Raw genomic sequence first — 25,713 nt, 5'->3', positions numbered from 1 at the left:
ACATCTGAGTCTTCGGTCCAACAGCCTAGCCTGCTCGAAACCAGCTTTGGACCCGACTGGCGCAGGGGCACGCGCACGAATGTTGGCACTGCAGAAGCTATGGATTCCGCCCGAGCTGGTTAAGGTCGCACAGCTACGAAGAGCAGAAGCGACAGCCATAGCCCCAAAGGGAGGGGGTTTCGTGAGCGGAAACGGCCCAGGGGCCCAGGGAGGGGCCGCTGGGCCAGCTTGGGGCCAGGCAGGGCCGGGCCGGGCTCCCACGGAGGCGGGGCCAACCCCCACCCTGGTGCACAGCCTAGGCGGGGCCGAGCCAGCTGAGACCTGGCGACAACTGAGCCCTGACCCTAGCCTGGCGCCAACCTCCAGTGTTCCAGAGGCTTCCGCTAGACCACAATTCTCAGGGGCTTGCCCCGGCAGCCTCCCTCCCCGGCTTAGCCTCACCTCCTGCGCTGCGGGCCGTGTCTGAGCCTCCGCGCATAGCACACCGGGAATTGTAGTTTTCTTTCGGTGCGCTCATGCCGGAAAGGGGGGGCGGCGGGACTGCGTCTCCCAGAGTGCAGCGGGGCGGGCGAGGGAAGGCAGGGGGGAAGGGACAGTCGGTCGCAGACCGCGCTGGGTTGCCGCCGCCGCCGCCGCCGCTGCCGCCATCGTGCCAGCCCCTCGGGTGAGTGTCGGGGCCAGCACGCCGGGGCGGGGGCTGGGCCGCAGGAGCTGCTCTCCGGGCTGCCGGGAGGCTCCGCTGAGAGTCCCCGGGCGGCCCCTCCTCTTCCCCCCCGGCGGCCCGAAGCCGCGCGGGGCCCGGGCCATGTGTCGCGCGCGGCTCCGCCTCCCGCCGGTCCTGTGAGGCGGCGGCCGGGGGGAACGCAGAGAGAGCCAGCCAGGCGCCTATCTGGGCGGTACCGTGCCGGTGGCTGGTGCACTGGCCTGCGCCAAGGCCGGGCCCTTTTCTGTATTCGGAACCATCCGGATGGAGCCTTAGGGCCCCGCCCCGTCTGGCCTGGCCCGGCCTGCGCGAGCCCCGCAAGCTCTGCAGACTGGCTAGCGGGCAGGTCCCAGCCCTACGTCTTGCTACCCACCTACGAAGGATCCGGGGATGGGCAGCGCCACCCGGCCCGCTCCAGAGTCAGCATGGGTAAGGGCGCCCGCCAGCCGCAGCCGGGGCTTGGGACCCGACCATAGCCCGGCCGGGGTGTAGGTGAACGCCCCCTGCTTCTTTGCCCCTTGGGAGTGTACGAAAGCTTACTGCTCCTTCTGTGGAGCCCATACTAGAGTTCTCGCAGGGAGGACAGGGTCAGGGAATATGAGTCGGGAGGGTATTCCACGTGAGACTTTACCCCTGGCTAGTCTTCTTGGAGGATGTGGGCCTGATGGGGTGAGGCGGCCCCTGGCGGGTAGGCCCAGCCGACGCCCTCCTCTATCAGTGACCAGGCCCAGCGGCAACATAGAATTGCCCCGCAGGAGAGGGTGACTTCATAAGAATGGGATGATAAGGTGGGACGTAATGCAGGGGGAGGTGGAATTTTGTGGGGCCCTTCTGAAGCCTGGGTGGCAGAACTAGGGCTGGAAGCTGCAGAAAGTGTGGCTTCCCTTCACTTGCATGCTCACTTCTCAGAAGCTGGAGCTGCCTGTAAACAGGCAGGAACCTGGTTGCTTTATGAAATTGCCCTTAATGATGCCGTCAGAGACCCTGCCGAGTTCAGAGAGAAGGGTTATCTTTGACCAGAGAGTACTATCCTGACAACCTTTGTGAAAGCACTTCTGATTGAGAGATGATAAATGAAGGAACAGTCCAGAGAAGCCCTTGGACTTGGGGGAGAGATGGTATGTAAAGCCTAGATTCCTCTGAGCCACAGTCTTTGTAGAGACTAAAGAAGCAGGTCACGCCGGGCGCGGTGGCTCACGCCTGTAATCTCAGCATTTTGGGACGTTGGGGTGGGCTAATCACCTGAGTTCAGGAGTTTGAGACCAGCTTGGCCAACATGGTGAAACCCCATCTCTACTCAAAATACAAAAAAAAAAAAGACAAGCTGGGCATGGTTGCGGTTGCCTATAATCCCAGCTACTTGGGAGGCCTGAGGCAGGAGAATCACTTGAACCCGGGAGGCGGAGGTTGCAGTTAGCCGAGATCTCGCCATTGCACTCCAGCCTGGACAACAGAACAAGACTCTTTCAAAAAAAAAGGAAAAAAAAAAAAAAGAAAGAAAGAAAAAAGGCAGCAGCAGCTCAGTCTCTGCAGCCCTGGCCTCAGCAGCAGGCAGAATATCAGGGCTCTTAGAAGGGCTGATTAAGACCCAAGGTGAAGAAAGCCAATGCCCCAGCCTTTTTTTGTTGTTGTTGTTCCTCCTTCAATATTTCCTCAGGTAATATTTTTCCTGTCACTTCTTTCAAGTACTCTTGACTTAGAAGTTTTCTTGTATATGAATTGTTCTGCCTCCCTGGTCAGGAAGAACAGGCAAGGATGCTGCTCAGATCTCACCAGGCCCTGTCTTCTCTCTGGATTTAACTTTCCTAGTCCATATCCTGGCCCATGAGAGCATGGAAGTCAGGTTCATCCAGGAGGCTCAGGAGAGGCCCACTTTGCCAGTGGAGCTGGGCAATATGGAGGGACTACCCACAGGGTAATGAGGTGAAATCTAGAACTAGAAGCAGTTATTTCAAGACTCACTGTAGATTGTCTCAATTGGTACTTTCTAGGACACAGATTTCAGGTGAGCTGGCTTACAGCTGTGGCTTAGTTTGCATATTTCATGGCCCTGGGTGGCTTGATCATGAGAGTTTTTTTTGTTGTTGTTCCCCCCCTCCGCCACCCCACCCCCGCCCCCAACAGAGTCTCACTCTGTCACCCAGGCTGGAGTGCCTGTAGTGTGATCTTGGCTCACTGTAACCTCCACCTCCTGGGTTCACACAAGTCTCCTGCCTGAGCCTCCCCAGTGGCTGGGACTACAGGCGCACGCCACCACACCTGCTAATTTTTGTATTTTCAGTAGAGATGGGCTTTCACTATATTGGTCAGGCTGGTTGAACTCCTGACCTCAGGTGACCCACCCACCTCGGCCTTTCAAAGTGAGTGCTGGGATTACAGGCCACCATGCCTGGCCTCTTTTTGTTTTTTTTGAGACTAGATACTGCTTTGTTCCCTAGGCTGGAGTGCAGTGACTCAGCCATGGCCGACTATAGCCTTGACTTCCTTGGCTCAAGTAATCCTCCCACCTCAGTCTCCCAAGTAGCTGGGACTACAGTATGCATTCCTATGCCCTGCTGATTTTTATAGTGATAGAATCTCCATATGTTGTCCAGGCTGGTCTCAAACTCCTGAGTTCAAGCGTTACTCTCACCTCAGCCTTCCAAAGTGCTGGGATTATAGACGTGAACAATTCCCCAGTGATCACAAGGGTTTTCTTCAGGGTCAAAAAGATACTGTTCCTTCTCCAAGGTTACTGGAGAGTAGGAGGAATTCAGGTCCCTCCCTCTTATTCCAACCTCTAGAAGTTCCCTGTAACTTCTTTGTCTGAGGTCAGCTAGCCATTGCTAGGCATCTGATCCTGAGAATTCGTTAACCTTTCTGGAACTTGGCAGGCCATCTAGGTTTCAGATATAAGAGGAGTACTCTGAGGTTCTTCAGGATCTATCTGCATCCTCTATTCACGTAGGGCTGACTTGAAGTGGGAGCTGGCATGCCATGGTTGGGATATGGTTGCACAAGGATGAGGCAGGATATCAGGATGCCTCATTTCTCAACTGGCTCAAAATTATGTCCCTTGATGTGTAGGAACCTATCTGCCTATCACTTTTTTTTTTTTTTTTTTTTTTTTTTGAGACGGAGTTTCACTCTTGTTACCCAGGCTGGAGTGCAATGGCGTGATCTCGGCTCACCGCAACCTCCGCCTCCTGGGTTCAGGCAATTCTCCTGCCTCAGCCTCCTGAGTAGCTGGGATTACAGGCATGTGCCACCATGCCCAGCTAATTTTTTGTATTTTTAGTAGAGACGGGGTTTCACCATGTTGACCAGGATGGTCTCGGTCTCTTGACCTCGTGATCCACCCGCCTCGGCCTCCCAAAGTACTGGGATTACAGGCTTGAGCCACCATGCCTGGCCTCACTTTTTTTTTTTTTTTTTTTTTTTTTTTGAGACGGAGTTTCGCTCTTGTTACCCAGGCTGGAGTGCAATGGCGCGATCTCGGCTCACCGCAACCTCCGCCTCCTGGGTTCAAGCAATTCTCCTGCCTCAGCCTCCTGAGTAGCTGGGATTACAGGCACACACCACCATGCCCAGCTAATTTTTTGTATTTTTAGTAGAGACGGGGTTTCACTTTGTTGACCAGGATGGTCTCGATCTCTCGACCTCGTGATCCATCCGCCTCAGCCTCCCAAAGTGCTGGGATTACAGGCTTGAGCCACCGCGCCCGGCCTTTTTTTTTTTTTTTTTTTTTTTTTTTGAGACAGAGTCTTGCTGTGTTTCCCAGGTTGGAGTGCAGTGGTGCCATCTCGGCTTGCTGCAACCTCCACCTCCTGGGTTGAAGTGATTCTCCTGTCTTAGCCTCCCTAGTAGCTGGGACTATAAGTGCCCACCACCACACCCGGCTAATTTTTGTATTTTTCGTAGAGATGGGGTTTCACTATGTTGGCCAGGCTGGTCTTGAACTCCTCAAGTGATCCACTCGCCTCTGCCTCCCAGAGTACTAGGATTACAGGTGTGAGCCACAGGTCTTGGCTGAGCCTATCTCTTCTCTCTGAGCCATGTTTTGCTTTATTCTGCTGTCTTTGCAGTTGGTGGGTTGGGAGGGGAAGGATTGCTTAAAAGAGACACAGGACAGGCTGGGTGCTACCCAGGAGGCTGAGGCAGAAGAATTGCTTGAACCCAGGAGGCAGAGGTTCCAGTGAGTCCAGATCACACCACTGCACTCCAGTGTGGTGACAGAGCGAGACTCCGTCTCAAAAAAATACAGAATTTTCAAATTTCAGAACTAGAGGCCACCTTATATCAAAATTTTAGAATATAGCACCAGCTCCAAAGCTGGAGTTTCACCTGAGGCCAGGAGTTCAAAACCAGCCTTGCCAACGTTTCTACAAAAGAAGAAGAAAAAAATAACCAGTGTAGTTGTGGTGTCATAAACCTGTAGTCCTAGCTACTCAAGAGGCTGTAGGAGGTCAAGGTTTCCATTAGCTATGATCATGCCACTGCACTCTAGCTTGGGGACACTTTAGTAAGACCCTGTCTCCAAAAAAGCTAGGATTCCTTTAATGAAACAGTATCTTCCCTCTACCCCCTGCCCAGGCTGGGGTGAAGTGGCACAATCTTGGCTCACTGCAACCTCCAACCCCAGGTTCAAGCAGTTCTCCTGCATCAGCCTCTGGAGTGGCTGGGATTATAGGTGCTTGCCATAATACCCAGCTAATTTTTGTATTCCTAGTAGAGATGGGGTTTCGCTATGTTGGCCAGGCTGGTCTTGAATTCCTGACCTCAGGTGATCCACCTGCTTCAGCCTCCCAAAGTGCTGGGATTACTGGCATGAGCTTTTTTTTTTTTTTTTTTTTTTTTTTTTTTTTTTTTTTGGGGAGACGGAGTTTCGCTGTTGTTACCCAGGCTGGAGTGCAATGGCGCGATCTCGGCTCACCGCAACCTCCGCCTCCTGGGTTCAGGCAATTCTCCTGCCTCAGCCTCCTGAGTAGCTGGGATTACAGGCACGCACCACCATGCCCAGCTATTTTTTTTGTATTTTTAGTAGAGACGGGGTTTCACCATGTTGACCAGGATGGTCTCGATCTCTTGACCTCGTGATCCACCCGCCTCGGCCTCCCAAAGTGCTGGGATTACAGGCTTGACCACGCCTGGCCTCTTTTTCTTTTTTTTAATGATGTTTTGATAAGGCATTTGAAAATGATGTTTGTGTGTTTGGAGTTCAATTTGAGTTGGCTACCCCTTTCTTGGCTTTGAGATTCTGTAATTCTCTCTTCCTTTCATCATACATTGCAAGAATTCTTGAGTCTCTCCCTCGGGGAGCCAGCAGTGTATGGATTATCCCTGGATTGACTTCTAGTCCATAAGATATTGTTTACCCTCTTTTACCTCACCCTGTCAGCTGGAGTGTGTCCTCCTGGGTAGAATGCTTTGCTTGGGTCTGGGTGTGTCTGGGGACATGTCTTAGTGGCCAAGGGAGAGGGACACAAGGCCTAGGGTAGCCTGCCTATGAGCCCCAGGGCTCCTGCTGCTGGCTGACCAATGGCTGAGCACTTCTTTTCACTCATTTGTTGCTGTACCTGCTGTGTGCCAGTTCCCTAAAGCCCCCAGTCTGGAGACGGGGCCACTATAGGGATGGGGAACCCTCCTTATGAGAAAGGGATTTCTGAAGGTTGTTTGCCCCAGTGTCATCAGTAAACTGGGGGAATTCTGGAATGTTTGTTTCTAAAGCCTTGGATGATTCCATCAGAGCCAGTGGGTCTCCCCGTGGGAATTGGAAAGCTTGCTGCTCAGGAAGGAGCCCTATGTGGAGATACTAGTTCCACTTGCAGGTGGTTTCAGGACTAGAAGAATGCAAATTCTCTGTTGTCCCTAAGGTGTAAACCTGCTTTGATCTGCTGAGTAGGTGCTCAGGTTCTTCCATTGTGAGGCTCGAGGAGCTTGCTGATTTCATAAGGGAAGACAAGGCCTGGGCTCCATTCCTTGCCACCTGATTTTTTTTGTTCGGGGGCAGGGGATTGAGAAAATAATTTCATTTCATTGTAGAGAGTGGGCAGACGTCCAGCCTCAGAACTTAGGGAACTACTTCTTGGTACTGGAGGCCTTGGTGACCTTGAGCACCTTGAAGTGCACCGTCTTGCTCAGGAGTCGGCATTCACCACTGTGACGATGTCACCAATCTGGACATCCTTTTTTTTTTGTTTTTTTTTGTTTTTTTTGAGACGGAGTTTCACTCTTGTTACCCAGGCTGGAGTGCAATGGCGCGATCTCGGCTCACCGCAACCTCCACCTCCTGGGTTCAGGCAATTCTCCTGCCTCAGCCTCCTGAGTAGCTGGGATTACAGGCACGTGCCACCATGCCCAGCTAATTTTTTGTATCTTTAGTAGAGACGGGGTTTCACCATGTTGACCAGGATGGTCTCGATCTCTTGACCTCGTGATCCACCCGCCTCGGCCTCCCAAAGTGCTGGGATTACAGGCTTGAGCCACCGCGCCTGGCTAATCTGGACATCCTTGAAGCAGGAGGACAGGTGTACGGACACGTTCTTGTGCCACCTGATTTTGTGACTTAGGTGCTTTTTGCTACTCCACATTGGCTCTCAGCTGTTTCCCATCTCAGCTAGTTTTGTTTTTGTTTTTTGAGACGCAGTCTTGCTCTGTCGCCCAGGCTGGAGTGCAGTGGTACGATCTCGGCTCACTGCAACCTCTGCCTCCCCAGTTCAAGCAATTCTCTGTCTCAGCCTCTTGAGTAGCTGGGATTTACGGGTGCCTGCCACCTTGCCTGGCTAATTTTTTTCTTGAGATGGGGTCTTGCTCTGTTGCCCAGGCTGGAGTGCAGTGGCACGATCTCAGTTCACTGTAACCTCCATTTCCTGGGTTTAAGTGATTCTTCTGCCTCAGCCTCCTGAGTAGCTGGGACTACAGGCATTTGGCAGCACACCCGGCTAATTATTGGGTTTTTATTTTATTTATTTTTTTATCATGAGAATCATCAAATGATAATAATTATTGTGTTTTTAATAGAGACAGGGTTTCACTGTATTGGCCAGGCTGGTGTTGAACTCCTAACCTCATGATCCTCCCATCTTGGCCTCCCAAAGTGCTGGGATTACAGGTGTGAGCCACCAAACCTGGCCCAGTTTTTTTTTTTTTTTTTTTTTTTTTTGAGTTGGAGTTTTACTCTTGTTGTCCAGGCTGGAGTGCAGTGGCACAATCCTTGCTCACTGTAACCTCTGTCTCCAGGGTTCAAGCAATTCTCTTGCCTCAGCATCCCAAGCAGCTGGGATTACAGGTGCCTGCCTTGCATGGCTAATGTTTTGTATTTTTAGCAGAGATGGGGTTTCATCATGTTGGCCAGGCTGGTCTTGAACTCGTAACCTAAGGTGATCCACACGCCTTGGCCTCCCAAAGTGCTGGGATTACAGGCAAGAGCCACTGTGCCCGGCCCCATCTTGGCCAGTTTTTGTGGATATTCTAATGCTGGCTATGCCAGTGGCCTTTTGTGGTCTTAAATTCTTTTTTCTTTTTTTGAGACGAAGTTTCACTCTTGTTGCCCAGGCTGGAGTGCAATGGCATGATCTCTGCTCACTGCAGCCTCCGCCTCCCGAGTTCTATCGATTCTTCTGCCTCAGCCTCCTGAGTAGCTGGGATTATAGGCATTCGCCATCACGCCCAGCTATTTTTGTATTTTTTGTAGAGACGGGGTTTCTTCATGTTGGTCAGGCTGCTCTCAAATTCCCGACCTTGAGTGATCCGCCCACCTCGGCCTCCATTATAGGCACAAGCCACTTCACCCAGCCTTAAATTCCTTCTTAACCTTTTAGAGTCTTTGTTTCCTTGTCTATAAAGTGAAGATAATCATACCAGCTTCACAGGGCTTGTTGTGAGACTCAAGTGAGAGAACACGGAAGTGTTTGACTCACAGGAGGTGTTCCCTCCACCACCTCTTGACTCTATGGTCATCCCTTTATTCCCTGCTCTTCTCAGTCTCAGCGTGTCACAACAGTCTTGGTCAGGCCACAGAAGTGGTCACTCGGGGTCTCAAGCCCCACTGGGAGATCCAAGTCCATGTTTACCTGACCAACAAGTTCATGGCCTGAGGCTCAGTTCACGAATGGGAGCTGTGTAGAAGGACTGGGGCCCCAGAGGTCTTCTGAGTCACTGGGGCAAGAGAAGTTACATAGGCAGTAAGTACAGAGCAGAGAGACCAGAATGCAGGTCTCAGGATTCAGCTGGGCCAGCCAGGGCAGCGCAGTGGCTCTAGAACTCTCCCTGCAGGCAGAAGAGGAGGAAGGGGCCTTTAGGGTGCTGTGAGCACCTAGACCTAAGGTGATAGCCCTAGGAAAGGATTCTGTCCTGGCCAGCCATCTGGGCTGATTTACTTCATCCTTCAGGCAGAGGAATGGTGGGTCAGGCAGGTTTCATTCCTGGTTCTAGACCTGCTCCATGGTGTGGGTGGTACGCACCTTCTTCCTAGCTGTTCACCGGTATTCACCTAGGAACCCATGCTAACTTCTTACACCTGGGTCTTCCTCTCATACTCTGTTTATTTCCTCCTAACACCCTACAATTACTGATGGTGGAACAGAGTCAGAGGGTCACATAACAAGGGAGAGGTGGAGCAGGCTAGAGGCCAGGTCTTTGAGGATGTGGCTGTGTCTGATGTTCAGCCACAGCCATCCCTCAGGTCACTAGGACCTTGGGTGTGAGAGAGTATTGGGGCAAAGCCCCACTTGCCACATGCCATAGACAGCTGGGTGGACAACAAAGAATTGTTTCCTCACAGCTTGGATGGGAGATGTGGGTGGAGGGGAAGTAGGTCACTAGGCCACTTGAGTGGAGTTTGCTCAGAACTCACTCCTTCAGAGAAGAAGGGCTGGCCTCTCAACCCAGGCTCTGACACATTGATGCACTTAGTGAACAAGTAGTTATTGAGAGCTGGGCCAGGTACCATGGGAACAGGGATAACTAGGGGTGCTTGGTCAGGGAGACAGACCATAAACAAATAGAAAAATGTGAAAATGTTGTGCAATGGTAAGTGCTAAGAAAACAATACGGGAGGCAAAATGGGTAACTAGACAGCTACTTTATTTATTTATGTTTTAATTGAGACAGAGTCTCGCTTGGTTGCCCAGGCTAGAGTGCAGTGGCATGATCTCGGCTCACTACAATCTCTGCCTCCCAGGTTGAAGTGATTCTACCACCTCAGCCTCCTGAGTAGCTGGGATTATAGGCATGCGCCACCACTGCTGAATAATTTTTGTATTTTTAGTAGAGACAGGGTTTTGCCGTGTTGGCCAGGCTGGTCTCGAAGTCCTGACCTCAAGTGATCCTCCCGCTCAGCTTCCCAAAGTGCTGGGATTACAGGCATGAGCCACTGTACCCGGCCACTAGACAGCTACTTTAGACCGACTGGGTCAGGGAGGTGTGGATGAGATGACATTCGAGCTGGCACATATGTGACACACGAAGGTCCAGGGAGTAGAGTGTTCCAGATAGAAGGAGCAACAGTTTCAAAGCCCTGCGGGGAGAACAGACTCAGCATGTTCCAGATAGAGCAAAGTGCCTGGTGTGACTGCAGAGAAGGGGAGGGAGTGGCAAGAGATGAGGTCGGACAGCTAGGAGGGCCAGGTCACCTAGGGCCTTGAAGACAGGATAAGTGGTTGAGACTTTGTTCCAGGTGCCATGGGAAGTCATTGAAGGGCCATGGGACAGAATACATAGCATCCCTCCTCAGACCATAAAATCAGTGGGGGCAGTTTTTCCTGAAAGACTGGCACTTGGCAGTGTCTTTCTGTCTGGTTGCTTGCTGCTCTGCCCTCAGAACATTTTTTTTTTTTTTTTTTTTTTTTGAGACGGAGTTTCGCTCTTGTTACACAGGCTGGAGTGCAATGGCGGGATCTCAGCTCACCGCAACCTCCGCCTCCTGTGTTGGATGGTCTCAATCTCTTGACCTCATGATCCACCCACCTCGGCCTCCCAAAGTGCTGGGATTACAGGCATGAGCCACCGCGGCCGGCCTAGAACATTTTTTTTTTTTTTTTTTTTTTTTTTTTGAGACGGAGTTTCGCTCTTGTTACCCAGGCTGGAGTGCAATGGCGCGATCTCGGCTCACCGCAACCTCCGCCTCCTGGGTTCAAGCAATTCTCCTGCCTCAGCCTCCTGAGTAGCTGGGATTACAGGCACGCACCACCATGCCCAGCTAATTTTTAGTATTTTTAGTAGAGACGGGGTTTCACCATGTTGACCGGGATGGTCTCGATCTCTCGACCTCGTGATCCACCCGCCTCGGCCTCCCAAAGTGCTGGGATTACAGGCTTGAGCCACCGCGCCCGGCGAACATTTTTTTTTTTTGGTGCAAGGTCTCATCTCCCTGGCTCAAGCCATCTTACCTCAGCCTCCTGAGTAGCTGGGGCTACAGGCACATGCCGCTATGTCCAGCTTTTCTTTTTTTCCTGTAGATATGAGGTCTCACTGTGTTGCCCAGGCTGGTCTCAAACTCCTGGGCTTAAGCAGTTCTCCTGCCTTGGTCTCCCAGACTATCCAAGGGATTACAGTCATGATTACAGGCATGAGCCACCACACCCATAAGACACTTTTTTTTTTTTTTGAGACAGAGTGTTGTTCTTGTTACCCAGGCTGGAGTGCAATGGCGCGATCTCGGCTCACTGCAACCTCCACCTCCTGAGTTCAAACAATTCTCCTGCCTCAGCCTCCTGAGTAGCTGGGACTACAGGCATGCGCCATCATGCCCAGCTAATTTTTTGTATTTTTAGTAGAGACGGGGTTTCACCACGTTGACCAGGATGGTCTCGATCTCCCGACCTCGTGATCCACCCACCTCGGCCTCCCAAAGTGCTGGGATTACAGGCTTGAGCCGCCGCGCCCGGCCAAGACACTTTTTATGCTCTGGCTCCAAGGGTTGTTTTCTTTACTTGTTTGTTTCTGTTTTGTTTCGTTTTTATTTTTTTGAGACAGAGTCCCTGTGGCCCAGGCTGGAGTACTGTGGGATGTTCTTTGCTCACTGCAACCTCCGTCTCTTGGGTTCAAGCAATTCTCCTGCCTCAGCCTCCCAAGTAGCCAGGATTACAGGCACATGGCACCACACCCAGCTGATTTTTGTATTTTTAGTAGAGATGGGGTTTCACTGTGTTGCCCAGGCTGGTCTCGAGCTCCTTACCTCACGTGATTCACCCACCTTGGCCTCCCAAGGTGCTGGGATTACAGGCGTGAACCACTGCACCTGGCTTTTTTTTTTTTTTTTTTTTTTTTTTAAACAGAGTCTCACTCTGTTTCCCAGGCTGGAGTACAGTGTGGTGTTCTTGGTTCACTGCAAACTCTGTCTCTCGAGTTCAAGCAATTCTCCTGACTCAGCCTCACAGGTAGCTAGGATTACAGGTGTACACCACCAAGGCCGGCTAATTTATTATATTTTTAGTAGAGGCGGGGTTTCACCCATGTTGGCCAGGCTGGTCTTGAACTCCTGACCTTAGGTGATCCACCTGCCTCGGCCTCCCAAAGTTCTGGGATTACAGGCATGAGCCACCATGCCCAGCCTGTTCGTTCTGAAGCAGAGTCTTGTCCTGTCGCTCTTTTTATTTTTTTTCAGCTTCTAATCTCTCTTTTTTTTTTTTTTGAGACGGAGTCTCGCTCTGTCGCCCAGGCTGGAGTGCAGTGGTGTGATCTCGGCTCACTGGTTCAAGCAGTTCTCCTGCCCAGCCTCCCAAGTAGCTGGGATTACAGGTACATGCCACCATGCCCCCCTAATTTTTTGTATTTTTAGTTCAGATGGGGTTTCACCATGCTGGCCAAGCTGGTCTTGAACTCCTGACCTTGTGATCCACCTGCCTTGGCCTCCCAAAGTGCTAAGATTATAGGCATGAGCCACTGTGCCCGACCAATGCTTGGCTAATTTTAAATTTTTTGTGAATATGGGACTTTGTTACTGAGGCTGATCTGGAACTCCTGGACTCAACTGATCCTTCTGTTTGGGCCTCCCAAAGTGCTGAGATTACAGATTTGAGTTATCATGCCTGAGGGATTTGGTCCTCAGGGGTTTAAGCGGGCTGTCAGTCTCCTGGTTGGAGGAGTCCTTTCCAGGCTGTGCTTCAGGACTATGTTTTTGGCCTTGCTGATAGCATGTGTGGAGATAGCCACAACTCGTACCAATTTCAGGCCCCTCACTGCAGGACGTGCAAATCTGCTGGCATTCCCTGTGGGACTCAGCAGTGAGCCTTCAGACATGTGAGAATCTTTCTGTGTGCCTGTCTGGAAGGAGTGACATTGTCTTCCCTATCACTCTTCTCCCTTAAGTCTAGCTAGGCTAGGATCTCTGTCTGCTTTGCTGAGATGGTAGAACAGGGTGATGACTTTGAAGGTTAGAGAAAACTGACATCATCCTCCATGAAAACTTCTGTGGTTTGGACTCGGATTTGATGTGGAACTCTTCTGCCTGAGGCCTTTGTTTGGAGGTGGAAGCCCAGCTTTAGGACTGGCTTGCCCTTCTCTAAGATAGCCAAGCTCAGAGCAGTGCTCTCACTGATGTGGTCTGTTTGTTTTTTGTCTCCAGGCCCAAGTTGTCATTAGGAGTCCTGACTCTGGAAAGACCTCCAAATGTGGTCAGTTCAATTCCACTATCTATGAGCTGCTGACCTAGAGTGAGTTGGAGTTGACTAACCTCACTGAATCTCCTTTTGGTCATCTCTAACTTGGGGATTGACTCACAGAGTGTTACTACAAACAAGTGCACATAAGCTCTTTGCACATTTCTTTTCTTTCTTTCTTTTTTCTTTTTTTTTTTTTTTGAGACGGAATCTCACTCTTGTTGCCACGCTGGAGTGCAGTGGCACAATCCCAGCTCACTGCAACCTTCACCTCCCAGGTTCAAGTGATTCTCCTGCCTCAGCAGCTGGGACTACAAGTGCGCACCAACACGGCCAGCTAATTTTTGTATTTTTAGTAGAGATGTGGACATGTTGTCCAGGATGGTTTTGATCTCTTGACCTTGGGATCCGCCCGCCTCAGCCCCCCAAAGTGCAGGGATTACAGGTGTGACCCACCGTGCCTGTCGTCTTTGCACATTTCTATGCCTAATATGCGTTAGTGAAAATGAAGTGGCTGGGCGCAGTGGCTCACGCCTGTAGTGTAAGTGCTTTGGGAGGCCGAGGTGGGTGGATCACCTGAGGTCAGGAGTTCAAGACTAGCCTGGCCAACATGGTAAAACCCTGTCTCTACTAAAAATATGAAAGTTAGTCGGGCATGGTGGTGCATTCCTGTAATCCCAGCTACCCGGAGGCAGAGGTTGCAGTGAGCTGAGATCACGCCATTGCACTCCAGCCTGGGTGACCAGAATGAAACTCCATCTCAAAAAAAAAATTAAGAAAAAAAAAAAGGAAAATGAAGTATTCACAGCCAGAAACTGTTTTGAGTTTTGTTCTTGAAAACACCTAAAATTGGAGGATAAAATAGAGTTTTCCTGTTGTCTAACGGGATCTCCTGGGTTAGAAGTTTTAAGCTGGGATCTATGGCTGAACAACCAAAAATTATTCACAAGGCTGTGACATCTCTGTCTCTGTGCAAATGTGTTGGGAGAGGGCCACAGTTGCTGAGACATTCTTAGAGGGTCTTTGCACTCACAAGACCAAGGTGTCAGTGAAGGCTGATGGTCAGTGGATAAGAGATCATTAGAGTCTTTTCTGCGTTTCAAGGAGTCTGGCCTCAGTCAGCCTGTGGACTGTTGGGGTGAAGCAGGAGGTGGGGTGGTCAGTGGCCCTATCACAAGAGCTCTAAGAGAAGCTGTCATGATGGTCAGTCCCCCATCTAATGTGAGGCTGCCTCTGAGCCCATGCTTTTTTTGTTTCTTTCCAGCCTGTTACTTGCATAGTAAATGTTTAGACAGATCAGGACTTGCTGGCTATTCTGGGGGAACATCCTCACAGTCTGTCCTGGACCCCTGTCCCATGTTGCATGGAGATAGGAGAGGGGCTATGCACTCTTCCTTGTTTTTTTTTTTTTGGACTCAAGAGCACTGCATCCCATCCATGACTTGAAAGCTTTGTGGGAGGTTTGGAGTCAGAAACTGTAAGTTCTTGTTTGTTGTGCCATGTTCTGTGCTGGGAGACAGGGTTTTGGTGGGTGGGGGTTGTGTATGTGTGGCAAAAACCACACCAGAACCCTCACAGCCCAGAACTACAGTGCTCTCAGGTAGAGGAGTAGGGCCTGGGTGTGTTGGTAGGAGTTTGCACGTGTGGGTGGGTGGGTCAAAATTTGAATCTGAGAAGGAGTTCCCAACTAGATCGAGTCTCAGTGGTGACTTGGATGAAGAGCAGAATTGACTGAGCAGATGTGGGTAGGGTGGAGATTGCAGGAGGGAACTTGCCTGTGCACAAAACACTGTGAGGGCCAGACATGAGGGCCAGGCATGGTGGCTCACACCACTAATCCCAATACTTTGGGAGGCTGAAGCAGGTGGATCACTTGAGGTCAGGAGTTCGAGACCAGCCTTGTTAACATGGTGAAACCCTGTTTCTACTAAAAATAGAAAAAATTAGCCAGGCCTGGTGGTGTGCACCAATAATCCCAGCTACTCGGGAGGCTGAGGCAGGAGAATTGGTTGAACCCCGGAGGTGGAGGTTGCAGTAAGCCGAGATTGTGCCATTGCACTCCAGCTTGGGCAACAAGAGGGGAACTGTCTCAAAGGAAAAACAAAAACAAAAACAAAAAAACATGGTGAGCAGGCTCTCAGCAGATTCTACACACGTCTGTGTGTAGCTAGATCGAGGTAGGAGAGAATGGCTAGGGAGATGCGGATGAGTGTGGATGGTCATCTGTGAAGCTTAGGGGTTTGACCTTTAAGCCAAAAGCAAGAGTGCTGTACGGGAGGAGTATGGTCAGCTTTGTGGTTTTTGAGCTCAGGGATGCAGAGTTAGCAGAAAGAAGAGATTGGCCTTGACCAGAGGACCCAGTGTCAGCACTGACGTAACAGATGAACTTAGGGCAAATCCCATTGACATCACTGGATGACAGTGAGTCTGACCATGTGGCTGTTGTGATCACTACATGGAAATAAACACAAGATGGTGAAGCAGGCCTCAATCCACTTAGTTTTGAAAGTTGCTTCTCATTTTCTGGGAGCCCCTGATCTGTCTTATTCCTTAGAGAGATTACTCTTCCCCACTCTGCCCTGCTCTACCAGGCCAAAGGGTCCTTTCCTTCCTTTAACCCTCCACCCCTTTTGCCTCTACCACTACTTCAGTCAAGGAGTTTTTGTATCAGCAAGTTATCACAGGCTGGGCGTGGTGGCACATGCCTGTAATCCCAGCACTTCGGGAGGCCAAGCTGTGGATCACTTTTGAGTTCAGGAGTTTAAGACCAACCTGAGCAATATGGCGAAGCCTGGTCTCTACAGAAAATACAAAAAGCAGCCAGGCGTGGTGGTGCTTGTCTAGAGTCCCAGCTTCTTGGGAGGTGGAAGTGGGAGGATTGCTTGAGTTCTGGAGGTCCAGGCTACAGGGAGCTGAGATGGCACCACTGCACCCTAACTTGGGGACAGAACGAGACCCTTTTCATGCCCCAAAACATTTGCTGGTACTTTTTCTTCTGGTTAGCATACACTTTCTGAGGACTGCCCAACTTTGCTGTGAGCCAAGGGTAGAAGGAGACATGGCCCTTACCCATTCCTCCAGCTTTTCCCGTACCCTCAGAGCTCTTAGGCACTGGGTATGACATCTTGGAAGCTGCAGCAGGGTCAGGGCACATTGAATGACATAGCAAGTACCAGGGTGGAAGGGTCAGAAATGCCAGGGGCGGGAGCTGTGCTCTGCCTTAGGTACTCTTTAAGTTTCTATGTGGGTACAGCCAGAGTCTGACCCTTTGGAAGTGTGACCAAGACCACAGCTAAGACTAGATGATGGTCCTGTGCTTTCCCCACTTGTTGATTTGTTTCTTGGCAGAGTATGAACTGGGACACACCTTGTGTTCCTGTGTGGCAGGCGTGACTGGATCTAAGCTTTCTCCTCTGCTTGCTTTAGATTTGCCTGGACGTTTCTTAGTCATCCCAGAACTGAGCTTCTATTTTTAGTGCCACTACCTCCTAGGGGACCTAAAATAAAGCTGGCTTAGCTTCCTGGTCCCTCATTGGCTTGGTGTTGGTCACAGGGTGGAAGATTGGCTGCTTTGTCACTGTTCCCCTACACAGTTCCTCCCCACTGGCTCCTCTGGCTTTGGGTGAGGTCACAGGGACTGCAGTGAGCTAGCACTTAACCATGTTGAGCTGAGGGGCTTTACCATGTTCCCTTAGAGAAGCTTCTCAATCACCAGTGCTGTCAGGTTGCCATCCCCATCTTACAGTGGAGGAGGTGACTGAGGCCCTAAGAAGGGCGGTGACTTGCATCAGATCCCACTACTGCGAATGCTTGTCTGCTGGGGTAGAACCTACCTCCTCATTGCTTTGGTTCAGAGTCCTATTATCAGGACAGAGCAGGTGGGCTCCTCTACAGTCGGGGCCAGCCACAGAACAACACGCGGCTCTGTAGTCAGGGGATCTGCAGCAGCAAGACGTGGGCTTCCCTACTTGGGCTGTAAACTGTCCCCATGGGACTAAGGGGATCACTTGCTGTTTTTGTCAGAAGAGGGTCCTTGAGAATCTTCTCCAACCCCACACTGGGTCTTCCTGTATCTGTCAGCATAGCCCTGGGACAGTGTTGGGGACCTGAGTTCTGTAATACAAAACTACACACACACACAGATATTAGTTGTTCTGGGCTGTAAAGTGGGAAGAACAGCAATAACTCTGACCTTGCAGGTTGCTGAGAGGATTACATGGAAAGATATTGGCGGAGTTATCTCCATTAACTAAAGTGTCTCCCTGTATTGGGCTTTGAAGGGCCTGCTCTGTCTTTTCTTTGTTGTAGACCCACCCTCAGCACCGCTCCTGTGTGCTCCACAACCCTGGCACCTATGTGTCTCATTAACCAAGAACTCAAAGGAAAGGCCGGATCTGGGGCTTCTCCATGTTTTCTGAGGGAACAGATCTCAGCAAAGGACTCCAGGAAGGCATCAAGGGGTGGGGGTCAGTGGCTGGTCACCTCCTACTCTTGTGGTACCAATGCTTCCCTCCCTGTCTCATTGGTCTTGCAGGTCTCTGTGAGGCCGGGTGACGCTCCAGAATGGGAGACAAGCCAATTTGGGAGCAGATTGGATCCAGCTTCATTCAACATTATTACCAGTTATTTGATAATGATAGAACCCAACTAGGCGCAATTTACGTAAGTCTCCAGCTCTAGGGCCAGAATAGGACCCCAGGGGATCAATTTGGATGTTGGGCCAGTGTGTCCAGTTCACAAGTTCTGGCAGCCATATTTGGACTGGCTACACCTCTCCATCTGAGCTTTTGTCTATGGGACAGGAGCCTGAGGACTGGCTCAACTAACAACCTGGTGTATGCCTTTCTTTCTTTCATCTGCCACAAGAGTGAGAATCCTGCTATTCTGGGCAGGGTGTTCTGGGCTTGCCATTCCATGTGACTAGTGCTTGTCATGGCACGTGGTTTTGGATTGGGCAGCAACAAGGCAGAGGTTAGGGCTCATGGTGCCCTCTGGAGGCAGCAGCCATGAGCATCTTCAGTGCAAAGCTGAGCTCTTCGGGAGGCCTGGGTCCAGCTTCCTTTTGGATCCAAAAGTTCCTGAATGCTCATGGGAAACAAATGGAGTTAGCCCAGGGAGGCTGATATGTCCTTTTGACAAACCTTTTATGCAGGCATTGTTTGCTGCTCTTTTAATGATGTTCATGTACACCAAGAACTAAATTGTACTTGACCTTGCCAGAGATTCTGTCCCAAAAATGTGATTGATTAGGCAGGTGAGCCCAGGTTGGGAGTGATAGGAGTAATCTAGGCACAGTCTCAGAGTCTGATTGGGCTAAGCGTCCACAGTCTTCTGTGTCTTTCTCCAAAAAGTAAGGGTCCCTTCAGAAATTTTGGAAAAAATAAAGGAATCTTATTAGTGGAAGACCAGTTCCAGCACAGATATTATTTGATTGTTGTCATCGTAGTAGAGATTTTTTTTTTTTTTTTTTTTGGAGACAGAGTCTCATTCTGTTACCGAGGCTGGAGTGCAGTGGGGTGATCTTCCCTCGCTGCAACCTCTGCCGCCTGGGTTCAAGTGATTCTTGTGCCTCAGCCTCAGGAGTAGCTGAGACTATAGGTGCTGCCATCATACCTGACTAACTTTTTTTTTTCTTTTTCTTTTTTTTTTGAGACAGAGTCTCACTCTGTCGCCCAGGCTGGAGTGCAGTGGCACAAGCTTGGCTGACTGCAACGTCTGCCTCCTGGGTTGAAGCTATTCTCCTGTCTCAGCCTTCCAAGTATCTGACACACACTATCACGCCTGGCTAATTTTTGTATGTTTTAGTAGAGACAGGGTTTTATCATGTTGGCCACGCTGGTCTTGAACTCCTGACCTCAGGTGATTTGTCTGCCTCAATCTCCCAAAGTAGGATTACAAATCCCTCCAAAAGCTGGGATTACAGACATGAGCCACCACACCTGGCTACGCCTGACTAATTTTTGTATTTTTACTAGAGGTGACATTTCACCATGTTGGCCAGGCTGGTCTCCAACTCCTGACCTCAGGTGATCCACCTGCCTTGGTCTCCCAAAGTGCTGGGATTACAGGTGTGAGCCTAGAGTTTTTTTAAAACTTGAGGGGATGAGATCCTGGGACTTCTGCCTTATTCTCTCTCTCTTTTTTTTTTTTTTTTTTTTTTTTTGAGACAAAGTCTGTCTTTGTCACCCAGGCTAGAGTGCATTCTTACGATTTTGGCTCACTGCAACCTCCACCTTCCAGGTTCAAGTGATTCTCATGCCTCAGCCTCCCAATTACCTGGGGTTACAGTTGTGCACCACCACACCGGCTAATTTTTGTATTTTTAGTAGAGCTGGAGTTTCACCATGTTGGTCAGGCTGGATGTGGAACTCCTGACCTCAAGCGATCTGCCTGCCTCAGCCTCCCAAAGTGCTGTGATTACAGGCATGAGCCACCACACCTGGCCTCATTATCTCTTAAAGCAGGCCTGAGCCACAGAAGAGAGTTAACAAGGTCCTAAAAGAACAATTTAAATTTATTATTTCGTAATCCTCAGCATATTACCCCTTTGAAAGTTAGGAAACTGAGAATCAGAGCAATAACTTACCTAATGTCACAGCTAGTAAGTAGTGGAGGCCCTTTTGAGTTCTGCCCTTGAAAGCTGTGGAAGGGAAGATTTAGGGGGAACTAAGCTAGTGAGTTACATGTGAGATTTTGCTTCTTGATGGTAAGGAGGGTCCCAAACTAGGCCTTGGGAGGCCTTTTTAGCCTCCATCTCTCCGTGACCCCATGGGTATCCAGAAAGGTAGCTAGAAAGGCCACAGTGGAACTCAGCTTGGGCCCTGGAGGATGATGAATGTGGAATTTTTCCGAGTTATTTCTGATTACTTTTATTTATTTATTTATTTTTGATAGAGAGTCTTGCTCTGTCACCCAGGCTGGAGTGCAGTGGCATGATCTTGGCTCACTGCAACTTCCACCTCCCAGGTTCAAATGATTCTCCTGCCTCAGCCTCCCGAGTAGCTGGGATTACAGGCGCATGCCACCATGCCCCGATAATTTTTTGTGTGTGTGTTTTTAGCAGAGATGGGGTTTCAGCATGTTGGTCGGCCTAGTCTTCAACTTCTGACCTCATGATCCGCCTGCCTCAGCCTTCCAAAGTGTTGAGATTACAGACGTGAGCCACCACACCCTGCCCGTCTTTCTTATTTATTTATTTATTCTTGAGACAGAGTCTTGCTCTGTCACCCAGGCTGGAGTGCACTGCCACAATCTCAGCTCACTGCAACCTCCACCTCCTGAGTTCAGGTTCAAGTGATTCTCTTGCCTCAGCCTTCTGAGTAGCTGGGATTACAGGCATGCGCTACCATGCCTGGCTAATTTTTGTATTTTTAGTAGAGACAAAGTTTTACCATGTTGGTCAGGCTGGTATGGAACTCCTGACCTCAGGTGATCCCCCAGCCTCGGCCTCCCAAAGTGCTGGGATTACAGGCGTGAGCCACTATGCCCAGCCATATTTCTGATGACTTTTTTGGGACCAGTACTGACCACACAGCAGGATGGCTGAGCTCAGGCCACATGTAGCCCCCCTGGGGCCTATGCATATGACTTTTAGTAGAGTCAGGGTTTCACCAAGTTGGCCAGGATGGTCTCAATCTCCTGACTCAGTGATCCGCCCGCCTCAGCCTCCCAAAGTGCTGGAATTACAGGCATGAGCCACCACACCCACCTCCATATAACTTTTTAAATACAAATGAGAAGTATATTTTATTAAATAGTCTTTCAGAGCCTAGACCCATGAGACAATGGGATATAATTAAAGAGGTTGATAGTATAAGTTTGGCGACTATATTCAGTTCCCCTCTTTACAGACAGGGAAACTGAAGTGTGGCCACATTTCTCCAAACAAGGCCCTTCTCATAGTCTTTCCAGGGCCTTGGAGTTACTTGTGCTTTTAGGCCCCAACCCTGGGGTTTCCTGTGCGTTTTTCAGATTGACGCGTCATGCCTTACGTGGGAAGGACAACAGTTCCAGGGGAAAGCTGCCATTGTGGAGAAGTTGTCTGTAAGTAGGGGTGAAAACCAGGGTGCAGTTGGCTGTTTTCCCATTCCTGGCCTTGGTTGTCCTACCTCCTACTCTCTGTCTTGCAGAGCCTTCCATTCCAGAAAATCCAGCACAGCATCACGGCGCAGGACCATCAGCCCACGCCAGATAGCTGCATCATCAGCATGGTTGTGGGCCAGCTTAAGGTAATGGTGCTGCCGCAGAGGGAGAGCCTTGTGCCCCTGCTTTCCCTGTGATGTGACCTGCTTATCTAGGGACACTCAGACAAAATGACTGTCTAGAGCTGCATAGTTCAATACACTAGGCATTAGCCACATGTAGGTTGCAATTTTTAAGTTACATTAATCAAGATTAAATAAAATTAAAACATACTTCTTCGGTTGTGCTAGCCATATAGAACATTTTTGTGGCCGGAGAACATCCTATTGGCAGATACTGGTCTAGAGCCGTTATCTGGAAAAGGGAGAGGTATAGGAGCAGAATGGGACTGGGATACCAAACCACTAGGCTCCTACTCTGCCCCAAGGTCAAAGTGGACAGGCCGGCTGGGTGCTGAGAGGCAGTCCTCTACTGCAGCCCTTGCTGCCACTCCTCAAGCTGGCTGCTGGCTCCTCACCTGCTGAGCAAAGCAGATTCCTGGAACTCCTAGTTTTCTTTTTTTCTTTTTTTTTTTTTGAGATAGAGTCTTGCTCTTGTTGCCCAGCTAGAGTGCAATGGCACAATCTTGGCTCACCGAAACCTCTGCCTCCTGAGTTCATGTGATTCTCCTGCTTCAGCCTCCCGAGTAGCTAGGGTTACAGGCACCTGCCACCATGCCTGGCTAATTGTTTTTATTTTTTTATTTTTAAAAAATCTTATTTTTTCTCTTTATTTTATTAATTTTTTATTTTTTTCCTTTTTCCCTCGCCCCCAATTTTTTGTATTTTTAGTAGAGGTGGTTTCACAGTGTTGGCCAGGCTTGTCTTGAACTCCTGACCTCAGGTGATCCACCTGCCTTGGCCTCCTAAAATGCTGGGATTATAGGGGTGAGCCACCATACCCGGCCTGGAATTCCTATTTCTCTTTGCATTTTCCTTTTCCCTTCTCAAATCCTTTTATTCTCAAAGACTTCCTGTGGTCCCTCAGATCCCCCAAGAACTCTCCGAGCACCTGTTGTGTTTCAGCATATTAAAGCCAGATTCTGTTTTCAAAAAGCTCCTTCTTCCTCCCCCAAAAAAAGCAGGACAAATTGGCTGCCCCTCAGCCTGGACTTGTGTCTCATGATAACATGGTCACACACTCACTCTCTGTAGGCTAGCTGGGGCACAGCTTCCTGAGTCCAGAATGGGTGTGTAGGTGGTCCTGTAGGCCTCTGCAGTGGACGCAGAGACACCTGCCTTCTGGCCTGGACTTTCCTTTCAGTTTCTCCTGCCTGTCCAAGATGTCCTGCTCAGAGCCTGTGCCTGAACAGGCACAGAATTCAGGAGGTCTCTGTAGGGAGCTCAGTGCCCACTTTCTCAGGCTAGGGTAGTAAGCACTGCTCCTTCCTACCTGGCTTCAGTTTCTTTCTGGTGATTCTCTCCAAATCGGAGCTGCGAAACAACTGATTTGTTTCCTTGCTGAGGATAATTCCCAGAAAGCAGGTGATTGTTAGAGTCAGTGCTGGTTAGCTAGGCCTGTTTTAACTAGGCTTCATTCTGGATTTCTGCAGTTTAGCTTCAGGTTTCTTGCCTTTTTTTTTTTTTCCCATTTTCATTGAAAATACTGTTTTATTACATGATAGGAAACATCATCGGATGGTGAACCTATGTTTCCAAGATTGTTTGCAGTTCTTTTGATACTCTAAGTTATTTAGTAAATACTATGGGATTTGTTTCATAATTGTGATCACTTATGCCCAAAGATATGTGCTTGGAGGCATATGCATCCTCTGCTCTTTGCTATAGCTAAGGGTGAATTATTGTGTAGTTTAAGCACACATAGCAGTAGGTGTGTTTGACTGTTGGCTTTCATGTGCCCAGGGCATTGCTTCGTACATTATATCAATTCATATTCACAAGTACTCCTTGACTATACTGGGATTTGAGTTCAGGACAGTAGGGCCTGATCCCAAAGTCCACATTTTTTTGCTCTGTTCCCCTACAACTGAACTCTCTTCCTGTTCCTTGATTCCCTTACTGAATCCTCTTCTCTTCTCTTTCCTCACAGGCGGATGAAGACCCCATCATGGGATTCCACCAGATGTTCCTCTTAAAGAACATCAATGATGCTTGGGTTTGCACCAATGACATGTTTAGGCTTGCCCTGCACAACTTTGGCTGACCTTCTCTCAGCCAGGCACTCACGCTGTTTCCTCCTCCCTCCTCTTCCCAATACTATTCCCACTCCTCCAGATGCTCCAAATGTCATGCACAAATGAGCAGGGCCGCGGCGGGAGTGGGCGCAGTGCGCTGCTGCCACCAAGGTGTTGTGCATGATGTTTGGATGCTAGAATAGTTGCATCTGATGGGAGAAGTTTGTGTTGTACCAGCGCATGCCTTGGAAAGACTTAAGTAATGCAAAAGGTTGTCCTTTTTTTTTTAATCTACTGACAAGTTGCTCTAGTAACCCAAAGACGTGAAGGAGAAAGCAGCTGCCTCACCGCCCAGACGTTGATTTGTTCAGATGTTTCAATGCCTCATGATACAATAAAACCACAAAAATTTTCTTAACAGTTTAAATTGTTTTAATTAGTTTACTAGTTGGCTGGGCATCAAAAGCCACCTTGACCCATTGTCTCTCTCATGTCTCACCCTCCCACTTCTGCCCCAAGTCTGAATACCTGTTGCAGGGAGAAACTGCTGAAGCAGCACTCCCAGCTAGCCTCTCAGAAGCCCCGCAGGGCAGTTCCTCCCTCCCCGTAGGGCAACTGGTCCTGGGTAAGCAGGCAGGGAGAGCTCAGGTCTCGCCTGAAGCTTCTTTCACTGAAGCCTGTGCAGTCAGTTCTGATACCTCCTGTGACTTCTGCTCTGGGTAGGTTCAGGGCTCTAGCAGCAGGAGAGATGATCCTGAATCCTCTTGAAGCTGGAGAGGCCCCCCGGGCTGAGGTCTCAGCAATATGAAGGGAGAGGCCTGGTATATCCCCAGGAGGATCAGGATCATATCCAGGTTGCCCCACATACACCAAACCAGGCAGAGGGCAGCTCAACTCCTGTCCCACCTGCTTTGGATAGCATTACACAAAGGCCAGTACCCAGCAGAGCCAGCTTCCACTGCCCACAGAGCCAGGCCCAGTTGGGTTGGAGTATAGGTCAGGAGCTATGGAAGGAGGCAGTCTTGAGTGTGAGAGACTAATGCTTTAGGAGTCCTCAACCCTCAGACCTCTGTAGGACATTGCAGGCCTCTCTTACTTCCTCAGCATACAGACTTCATGCTATCTTCAAATCCCAGGAAGTCTTAGCTATTAGGGCAGTTTCTGTTTCTCTGTTTTGGGGACAAAGGCCTTGCCTAGTATAAATCTAGCCCCTCAGCCCACAGACCTCTGGATGGTATAAACCGAGTGGCAATGTAGCAACCATAGGCTAGAACCAAACCTAGGATTTGGGTCAGTGCCCTGTTAGGGGTTTTAGGATTTGTGAGAATACCACAGCTAAATCTGACCTGTAAAAAGGATACCCTTCCCCTCTTCCACTATGGTTGAAGGCTAAGGACCTTCTCAAATCCCAAAGGTTGCCTGGCAACACTGGGTACAGGGCTGGATGGTGTGCTGTTTGAGAGGACAGCATGCTCAGGAGATTTCAGGGAATGATCTCTAGGCTGGTGTGTATTTGGGGAAGTGGGGGTGGGGAAGAGGTAGGTACCTGCTGCCTCAAACCACCCTGTATAAAATCTGCAATACAGCTTCTTCCATGTACCTGTGCCTGAACTGTCTGCAATAAAGAGGAATTTGTAAACTGTGGTTTCTTTCTTCCAACCTGAGGGTGTCAGGTGGGACAAGGGGGTGCTGGGCAGATAGTAGGGAAAAATGACTGATTATTGTGGTGGGACCATCTCCCCTGCTTTTGCAATTCCTGGGTTTTATGGCCTGGACGGTCGTCTCAGGCCTTGAGTTACTTATTACCACCCATTCCCTGAAAGGAACCTGAGGCTCTGCCAATTCAGCTTATTTCGGGAGTCTGAGGGACCTTAGCATGGGCGGCTGAGTTGACTCCATCCTAGGACCATCAGAGTCCACGCTCTGAGAGTGGGCAGGGACCAGGCGGTTTCTGAGTAGAGTGGGGCTCTGGGTGGCCCAATGCATGGACGCTTACCTCAGCCCTGCGGAACTTCCCTGACCCCTCGAGTACAGGGGCGGGGCCGCAGAAGGGGACGGGCTGCGGGAGGGGTTTAGGCATCCGCCTCCAGGCCGGAACCTTTCTTTTCTGGCCCTGG

The 25,713-nt window shown here is 50.0% G+C and overlaps 1 protein-coding gene across 6 annotated transcripts; it reads left to right on the top strand.

Annotated features, from left to right (window-relative positions):
* The first annotated feature begins 549 nt into the window (after positions 1 to 549).
* NUTF2 (nuclear transport factor 2) lies at positions 550 to 24,016 on the top strand. 6 transcript variants are annotated; one of them, XM_074401837.1, is made up of 7 exons: positions 550 to 664; positions 12,318 to 12,421; positions 13,248 to 13,296; positions 17,816 to 17,943; positions 21,253 to 21,324; positions 21,411 to 21,509; positions 23,512 to 24,016. In XM_074401837.1, exons 4-7 carry the CDS (start codon positions 17,845 to 17,847, stop codon positions 23,623 to 23,625), a joined length of 384 nt encoding a protein of 127 aa, XP_074257938.1. In that variant the 5' UTR covers positions 550 to 664; positions 12,318 to 12,421; positions 13,248 to 13,296; positions 17,816 to 17,844; the 3' UTR covers positions 23,626 to 24,016. The 6 variants fall into 6 exon arrangements, with proteins under 6 accessions (XP_074257938.1, XP_074257922.1, XP_074257930.1 ...); XM_074401821.1 differs by having other exon boundaries at positions 13,248 to 13,335; XM_074401840.1 differs by lacking the exon at positions 550 to 664 and adding an exon at positions 830 to 1,132 and having other exon boundaries at positions 13,248 to 13,335.
* Positions 24,017 to 25,713: the final 1,697 nt, after the last annotated feature.

The sequence above is a fragment of the Saimiri boliviensis genome, chromosome 1 (genome assembly GCF_048565385.1).
Source record: "Saimiri boliviensis isolate mSaiBol1 chromosome 1, mSaiBol1.pri, whole genome shotgun sequence".
Lineage (NCBI taxonomy): Eukaryota > Metazoa > Chordata > Mammalia > Primates > Cebidae > Saimiri > Saimiri boliviensis.
This window is presented reverse-complemented; position numbering and strand designations above follow the sequence as displayed.

Excerpts from the sequence above, each read along its gene's own strand:
- NUTF2 (XM_074401829.1), top strand. The coding sequence starts at position 17,845 with ATGGGAGACAAGCCAATTTGGGAGCAGATTGGATCCAGCTTCATTCAA. Across the intron at positions 21,325-21,410 it reads CCATTGTGGAGAAGTTGTCT|AGCCTTCCATTCCAGAAAAT; the intron begins GTAAGTAGGGGT and ends TCTGTCTTGCAG. Across the intron at positions 21,510-23,511 it reads TGGTTGTGGGCCAGCTTAAG|GCGGATGAAGACCCCATCAT; the intron begins GTAATGGTGCTG and ends CTTTCCTCACAG.